Raw genomic sequence first — 8,000 nt, 5'->3', positions numbered from 1 at the left:
TCCTTCTGGGGCTGGGGGGGGAGGGCTGCCCCCAAGGGCTGGGGGGCTCCTGCTTTATGGGGATAGGAAATCCAGGGTCATTGCAAAGGGAGGCTGGGCTTTTCCGAAAGAACTCTTCCCTCCCTTTTGGGGGGTCCTTTTCTTGAGGAGGGGGTCTCTTGGTGGGAAGGCAGGGGCCTGAGTGCGAGTGGCCTTCCCCTTCTCCCTGGCTCCCTCTCTGCTCTCTGCTAGGCCTCTAAAAGGGAGGACTGGGAGGAGGAAGAGGCAGGATCCGCCCGCCTCACTCTTGGCCTTGCTCCCAGGGAAGGAGGGGCCGGGGCTGGGCCAGGACTAGGCTCCGGGGAGGCAGGCAGGCAGGGACCGCCGAGAGGAACAGCTGTCCTCCTCCTCACCGACCCTCCCTGCGAGGTAGGACTCAGAGGCTCAGAGGAGCATCAGGGCTCAGAGGAGCATCAGCAGCAAAGGGCTTGGGCTGCAATGCCCCGCTGGGGGTCTTGGTTGGGGGACAGGAGGAGGCTGGGGAGGGGGCAAGTGGGCTCCAGCCCCACCGTTGCCACAGCCTGCCTGTCCCATGGGGCAATGGAGGGTGGCCCTGGGGGCAGGGGACCCACAAACAGAGGCAAAAGCTTCCTTCCTTGTGCAGGAGCTGCAGCAGGGCTCTGGGGGCTGCCCCCTGGTGCCTGTGCCTGTGTGTGTCTATGGGGCTGTGGTGGTGAGGGGGGGTGAGGCGCCTCCCTTTTGGGCTCCTGAGGAGGAGGAAGTGGCTGAGAAGGAAGGCCCAGGAGGCGGCCAAGGAGAGGCCTCCAGGTGGGGCGCCTCAGACCCTCCTTGCAGCCCCTCTGGACGCAGATAAGACAGGCTGCCAGGCCCCCCTTCTCCCTGGCACACTCCTGGAAGCCCTCAACAGAGGGGTGGAAGGGAAGTGGGAGGGGCTGCCCCACTTCCTGGGGGCCAGGAGGGCTAAGGAGAACCGGCCAGAGAGCCCCAAAGTGGCCTCCCTTCCACTGGCTCTGAGGTTGAGGGGCAGGGGGTGTGGGGCAGAATGGGTCTGGGTTGATCCTGCTCCTGAGAGAGACTCCTCTGTCCCCTTCCTTCTGCTTCTCCTGAGGGCAGGGTGCCTTAGATGATGGAGGCAGTTGTGGGTCCCCCCACATGGCAGTCCCACCCACAGACACACCACCCGGGGGTCCCTCCTGCAGCCTGGAGCTCCCCTGCCCCCATTTCAGCCTGTTTGTTAGTCCCCCTCAGTTTGGGGCATGGAAGTGGGTGAGGAGAGATCTGGCTGAGGGGGGGCTGAGTGTGTGTTGCTTTTTGGCAGCTGATGGCCAAGGATGGCCATACAGAGGTCTTCACCAGCGAGGAGCCCAGGAGCCCAAGCAGAGATGCCAAGGTGAGGAGAAGGGCTTCTTGGGGGGCAGAGGGGGCTTCCATGCCATGGGGGGCTGTCCTTGCAAAGGAGAGTGTGACTCACAAGCCACCCCCATCCCCACACATGCGGTGGCAGGGGAGGGCAAAAGGGGGGCTGATGCGAGCACCACTCTCCTCCTCCGCAGGAGACCCCTCACGGCCTGCCAGGGGGCAACAAGGAGGACGGGGACAACGAGGAGGATGAGGTCTTTGCCAGCCCAGAGGTCCAAGCCCCCAGCCCTACTGGCTCCCCACATGGCATCAGCGTGGAGGAGCTGTATGAGCTGCTGGAGAAGCTGGGCAGGTGAGGAGTTGGGGGTGGGCCTTCTCTGCCCAGACTTTGAGGGCTAAGGTGGTCCCAAGGTCCCAAGCCTTTCCTGCATGAACCACAGCCACAGGGGCCAAGAGGGTGTCGTGGGGGACTCTCCTGCCCACAGACCCCTTCTGAGACCTTTTCTCTCCCCTGGGGGCTCCTCTTTGCCCTCTTCCTTCATTCCTTCTTTCTTTCCTTCTCTCTTGCTCCCTTTCTTCCCCCTCCAGCGGCCACTTTGGGGTGGTGAGGCGCTGCCGCGAGCGGGAGACGGGCACCTTCTTTGCGGCCAAGTCGGTGAAGGTGCGGAAGCGGAAGGGGAGCCGGCTGGGCCTGGACCGTGAGCAGGTCGAACGGGAGGTGGGCATCTTGCGCCAGCTGCGCCACCCCAACATCATGCGCCTCCATGACGTCTTTGCCAACAAGGCTGAGGTGGTCCTGATCCTGGAGCTGTGAGTGTCCCCTGTATGTCTCTCTCTGTGTGTTTGCAGAAATGCTGCTGATGTACATCTCTTGTGACAAGCACAACAAAACCACAGCTTGGAAGAAGGTGCTTTTAAATGTGTTCAATGGAGTGGTAGTCTTCAAAAACTATCTTTTCCCAAGCTCTGGTGAAACCCTGAGAGAGCCTTGTGTCCCTTGGAAGAAAGTAGGGCGGTCTCTGCATCTCAAGAGGTTCCTGTCCAGAGGCAGGTGGTTCCTACTTGTCTGGAGATGCCACATCTGTTGACGTCCATTTCTTAAATGGCTTCTACTCCTCCAGAGTGGGGCAGGATGTGGGGGGGCTGCCTGGGGATGATCCTGGCCCCCTAACAGCCTCCCACCTTGGCCAGCTGCTCCATCCCTCGCTCTCCCCCATCTCCTCTCCCCTCAGCATCCATGGAGGAGAGCTCTTTGACTTCATTGCAGAGAAGGAGGCGCTGACGGAGGAGGAGGCTATTGAGTTCCTGCAGCAGATCCTCTGTGGGGTGACCTACATGCACACCGAGCACATCGCCCACTTTGACCTCAAGGTACTTGCCCTGCGAGGACACTGGGGTGCCAGCCAGCCTGGTGGGAACTTCCCTGAACCACTGTGGCGCCCTGGTTGGGATTGCAGCGCTCCTCTCTTCCGTGCCGTGGGTCCCCTGAAGAGAGGAACTGAGGTGAATTGGCCTGGGAGTGGGGTGTCTGTGGTGACTTATCTGTGCATCTTCATTCTCCTGGGGATGGGCAATGTGGGCAGGGGATGCTTCTCGCTGACCCTCCCATCCATGTGGGGTCCTTGATCCGTCCTGCAGCCGGAGAACATCATGCTCTTCCAGAAGGATGTCACCAACCCCACCATCAAGATCATCGATTTTGGCCTGGCCCAAAAGCTGGAGGAAGGTGTGGCATTCAAAAGTCTCTGTGGGACCCCCCAGTACATTGGTGAGTGGGGAACCAGTGGGAGTCTGCTTTTGAAGGGAGCACCCCTCTGGCCAGTCTGATAGCGGTGTATTTGGGGGGGGGGGGCATTTAGGCATTTCTCCAGCAGAGCTGCTGGGGTTGGACGACTGTCACATTTCCCTGGCACTGGACGCTTCTCCTGGGTCAACCCTTTGCCCCAAAGGAGGCTCAACCCTTCCCTGTAAAGCCAGACCCTCTTCCCATGCCAAGAGAGCCATGCACCACCAGGGACCCCTCACTTTAGTCTGTGGGGAGAAATAACAATAAGCGATGGCCAAAATGCATGACCTGCAGGGCTGACAGTCAGGAAGGAACCAACAACAGAGTTTGTGTTCCACAATGTTACTTTCAGTTAACTTTACCATGTTTTTCTCTCTTAGAATAGCATATTGTTCACATGCATAATGCATGGACTTCTATCTTTATGAAGGGCCCACACTCAAGAAGACAAGAATTTTTGGCATCTTGTCCAGTCTATCTGAAAGGCAAAGCTTTTCAGCCCTCGGATAAAGGGCATCCCTTATAATAAGGGACACTTGCCAGCCCTAGAAGGAACATGTTTTCTGGCCCTCCATTGATGGACGTCCAGTACAATAAGGGACCCCTGGCAGCCCTGTGAAGGAGAGGTGCATCAGCCCAGCCCCTGACAGCCAGCATGCCTGGCCATGTTGCTTTGCATTTTTTATGTCTCTTGCATGCCAAAAAACTCCTAAATATGGGGAGATGAGTAAGTGATCTCAGCCGGCCAGGCATCCTGGAAGTGTCCCTCATTCCAGCTCTTGCCCTGATTGTGGCCTCATTGCACTTTTCTTTCCACATTTCGCTGTTTTGAACAAATGCCTGTGGATTCACAGCAGCTGCAACCAGAGACTGTGTGCAGTTGGGCTGTTTCCTCCTTGTGGTCCTGAAAGTGGGGTGCAAGAGGGAAGCATGTGGGTCGGTGGGTGCCCGTGTGCATGCGTCTGTCTGTGCGAATGCAGAAGAGCCTGCAAGGGCCTGATCCCTTTCTTGCTGGCGTGTATTTCTCTTGAGTGTCCCTCCAGAAAGAGACAAGCTGGAGCCACCTGGTGCTGTTTTGGTTGTTCTGTGTAGTGTTCCTCAGCTATGGTTCCTTCCAACAGGCAGGCCATCCCCAGGCGCCCCTCTTTTCATATGGAGTGGTGATTAATTGGGGGGGCAGAACAGGACCCCAAAGGGCTATGGCCGCTCTTTTTGGCCAGCAACCCAGTCAAGGAGCCACGAACTCTTTCCCTCCATCCATAGGGGCTCCCACATTGAGGGTGGGACAGGCACCACCTTTCTTCTGTGGAGACCCCAAGCATGACACCCTTTCCCTGTCTCTTTCTCTCTCCTCCAGCTCCCGAAGTGATCAACTACGAGGCTTTGAGCACAGCCACAGACATGTGGTAAGTCAGCCTTTCTCTCTGAGCATCTGAATCTTGGACAGGAAGGGAGCCAGGCGCTCCAGGAAGTGGTTGCAAACCGGGCATGCACATGCGCAGGCATGGATGCATGCACACACTCTCTCTTCTGCCTTGGTTTATTTTGCCCCCCTCTTCATGGCTAAAAAGCAGCCACACAAACAACGCCTTTCTTGTGTTGGGGGTCCTCTGCAAAATAGAAAGGGATTCCAGGGTTGATGTCATGTGTCTTGCATGTGGGGTCATCCCAGCCCTTCCTCCTTGGTTGGGTCTCCCTTGCTGTCCAGCAGCCCCTCCTCAATGGTTGCTAAGCAGAATGGACGTTGGGTTGAAGAACAGGGGCTCCCAGTCTCTGCCTCCCTCTTTCTTACTCTGTCTTTCTCTCTCTCTCTTAGGAGCATCGGTGTGATCACATACATCTTGTAAGTAACCGGAGGCCTCTTTATGTTGGGGCATGGGGCAAAAGGAGGGGGGCCTTGATAGTCTTTCAGGGGAGTTGGGTTCATGAAGCCCCCCCCCTTGGGCTCCCCACAATGCCTTTTGTTTGTTTCTTCCTGAAAGCAGAAGGAAAATACAGGAACCAAGGATGTCCTGATGGGTTCCCAGAGAGAGGTCTCCATTTTGGAAGAATGAGCCTAGCCCTCATCAGGGCTTTTCTTCTCTCATCATGACTCACTTTCCTCCTCTTCCTCCACTTTCTTTCTCCTTGTCCTTTTCATTCTCTAAATGCCTGCTTCAAGAGGAGGGCATTTTCCTCCAGGGTTGAAAACCAGTCGGTCAGAGTTCCAGGCCGCCTGACTGGCCAGGCACCTCTTAACCCTGTTCTCCTCTCCTTCCAGGCTGAGCGGCATGTCCCCCTTCCAGGGGGAGACGGATGCAGAAACGCTCTCCAACGTGGTCTCCGGAAACTATGAGTTCGAGGAGAAGTACTTCAGCCAGACCTCGGAGATGGCCAAGGACTTCATCCGGCAGCTTCTGGTCAAGGATCCTGGGTAACGCTCTGCAGACTTTTCTGAGGAATCCCTGGTCTCCCAAGGAGCAGTCAGGCTAGCGGGCAAAGTGCTTTCCGTGCCTCAGTGGCTCCACCTGGGAAATGGGAACAGTTCCTTGGGGAGGGGGGATGATGGGAGACCCCCAAGCAGGTGCATGGCCTGCAGAGAGGGAAGGTCAGAACAAGTGAATGAAGGGAAACTTCTCTCGTGTGTTTCAGAAACCGAATGACAGCCAGCGAGTGCCTCATCCACCCGTGGATTAAGGTAAGGCAGCCGGGAAGGCAGAAGTGGGGTGAGAGGTGGGTCCCAGGGGAGGTAGCCAAGGGGTCATTGGCCAGGGCCTCTCTCTCTTTTTCAAGAGGAGCAAAATCCTGGACAATGGGTTCTCCTCGGCCTTTTATGGGAACTGCAGGACATGGGGGATGGAGGCCTGTGGATGGCTTACGGCCATAGGGGAATAGCGCATCCACAGCTGGTGGTCCTGTGCATTGCTGGGACAGAAGTGGGCAATTTGTGGCCCTCCAGATGCTGGATCGGAGCTTCCATCATCCCCCGCTGTTGGCTAGGAAGGAGTTGCAGTCCAGCACTATCTGGCTGGCCACCTCACTCTCTTGGCCTTCGACTTCACGTCCCTTGTGGATTTTTTGCTCTCTCCTCCCGAAAGACTAGCACAAAAGTGCAGGGAGGGGACAGGTGTGGGGAGGGGACAGCTGCCATCACAGGGGCCTCTCTTGCCACCCCCAATCCATGTGCCAATTCCAGCCCCTGAACCGGAAGCAGGCCATGAACCGGAGCCGCTCCTCTATCAACATGAAGAACTTCCGCAAATTCAACGCTCGCCGAAAGTGGAAGGTAAACAGAGTGGCTGGGCTGAGGCATCAGGGTCCCCCATCTGGCACCACCCAGGACCCCAACACGCTTGGGGCCACACTGTTTGTCTGTCTGTGGCTTCTGGGGTTGGAGTCCCACGAACTCTCGAGGGCCCAAGGCCCAGGAACCGCTGTGCTGGGGGATACTTTGCTCCTGGACTCCCTTCTTTTTCACTCAAGGCTATGGGGGCATGAAAGGGGGGGTCTGATCTCCTCTTTCCTCCTTTTCAGCATCTCTCTCTATTTCCCCAAAGCTCTCCTACAACATGGTGTCTGCCTGCAACCGCCTTTGCCAGATGGGCCTCTTGTGCCAGCAGCGGAGGGAGGAGGAGGAGAAACTGGTGGGTGATGCTTGGGGTGCGGGGTAGCTTCTCCCTGGCCTGCAGGGTGGTGCTTTCCTCTTCCCCAAGTCTTCTTAAAATCTGTGAATGGCTGCAGGGATCCATGGAGGCCCCCCAACTGGCCAGTCCTCTGCCCCTCCGGCCTCCGTCTGCCCCTTATGCTGCCTTTTCTGCCCCCTTGCAGCGCGACTGTGAGAGCGACCAGGAGGACGTGGCCGCCAACCCCATAGCCCTGCTCCGCAGGCGAAGAAGCATCTGCTCCTGAAAAGAGGGAAGGGGAAAGCAAACAATGCCTCCTTGTGATGCAGCCCCGCGCCCGATCCCACCCTTTCCCACCCCACCAGCAGAGAGGGCCAGAGGACGAAAGGGACCCACAGCCTGCGGAGCTGCTCTCTGGAGAAGCCACCAGTGGCTGGCTGTGGCCCAAGGGGCCTGAGGCAGGAGGCGCCTCTCCTCCGTAGTGCCTCCCCCATTTTCCAGCCTTGAATGGCCAGAAGATATTCCTTGCAACAAGCCATGGCCGGGGGGTATGTGGGGTGGGGATGCCGTGTGTCACATGCCAAAGGGAGTCTAATGGGAAATGGGGTCCACTTGGGGTCAGTGTCAGGCGGGGGGTCCTTGGGAGATGCTCCCTCTGAGCGCAGCAGGCAGCCCCACTCTTGTCCCATGCTTCCCCTCTTGCCAGCCTTTTAACAAGGGCCCCCGCAATGGGCCCTTTGAATCCCAGCCCAAGGATTTTTGCTCCCCACTAGGGACCCCCGCCGTTTCTCCCCAAGGATCCAGGAGAAGAGAAGCCTTGGGAGTGTGTTTGGCAGAGTGTGTTTTTATATGTATGGATATAGTCAAAGAAATATTATATACTCAGCCTTTTTATTGTATTCCTTTGGTTTCATTTCTGACTGATGTGATTCTCTCAAGTATCTTAACTTGCATACAGGACGGCCCAGCATCCTGGTTGGGAAACCGAGACCTGTTTCTCTGGAGGTTCTGGGTTCAAGTTTCACCCCTTCTGCGATCTTATAGGAGGAGTGGGGAGTGTGTGACTCTTAGGATATTGCTGGACTGCAACTCCCACCAGCCCCCCCAACCATGCTGATGAATGGTGGGAAATAGAGTCCAACATCCGGAGGGCCATATCACGAGAAGTTATGGCTCACTAGGAAAGGTAAAAGGCACTAGGGAGAGACGGATCGGTTTAATGAAGGAGGAAAAGGTCCTGGGTCTGCAGGACC

At 57.2% G+C, this 8,000-nt stretch overlaps 1 protein-coding gene across 4 annotated transcripts; it reads left to right on the top strand.

The window, feature by feature from the left end:
* The first annotated feature begins 106 nt into the window (after positions 1-106).
* LOC121915226 (death-associated protein kinase 2-like) lies at positions 107-7,632 on the top strand. 4 transcript variants are annotated; one of them, XM_042439240.1, is made up of 13 exons: positions 107-408; positions 1,319-1,390; positions 1,554-1,711; positions 1,948-2,169; positions 2,592-2,730; positions 2,998-3,127; positions 4,503-4,551; positions 4,962-4,988; positions 5,406-5,558; positions 5,777-5,822; positions 6,321-6,410; positions 6,659-6,768; positions 6,953-7,632. In XM_042439240.1, exons 2-13 carry the CDS (start codon positions 1,322-1,324, stop codon positions 6,996-6,998), a joined length of 1,239 nt encoding a protein of 412 aa, XP_042295174.1. In that variant the 5' UTR covers positions 107-408; positions 1,319-1,321; the 3' UTR covers positions 6,999-7,632. The 4 variants fall into 4 exon arrangements, with proteins under 4 accessions (XP_042295174.1, XP_042295171.1, XP_042295173.1 ...); XM_042439237.1 differs by having other exon boundaries at positions 123-408; positions 6,682-6,768; XM_042439239.1 differs by lacking the exon at positions 107-408 and adding an exon at positions 495-807 and having other exon boundaries at positions 6,682-6,768.
* Positions 7,633-8,000: the final 368 nt, after the last annotated feature.

The sequence above is a fragment of the Sceloporus undulatus genome, chromosome 9 (genome assembly GCF_019175285.1).
Source record: "Sceloporus undulatus isolate JIND9_A2432 ecotype Alabama chromosome 9, SceUnd_v1.1, whole genome shotgun sequence".
Taxonomy (NCBI): Eukaryota; Metazoa; Chordata; class Lepidosauria; order Squamata; family Phrynosomatidae; genus Sceloporus; species Sceloporus undulatus.
The sequence above is the reverse complement of the archived record's forward strand: the minus strand, read 5'-3'. Positions and strand labels throughout refer to the sequence as shown.

Coding starts and splice junctions, on each gene's coding strand:
- LOC121915226 (XM_042439237.1), top strand. CDS start 1,322: ATGGCCAAGGATGGCCATACAGAGGTCTTCACCAGCGAGGAGCCCAGG. Junction 2,170..2,591: donor GTGGTCCTGATCCTGGAGCT/GTGAGTGTCCCC, acceptor CTCTCCCCTCAG/CATCCATGGAGGAGAGCTCT. Junction 5,559..5,776: donor CTTCTGGTCAAGGATCCTGG/GTAACGCTCTGC, acceptor CGTGTGTTTCAG/AAACCGAATGACAGCCAGCG.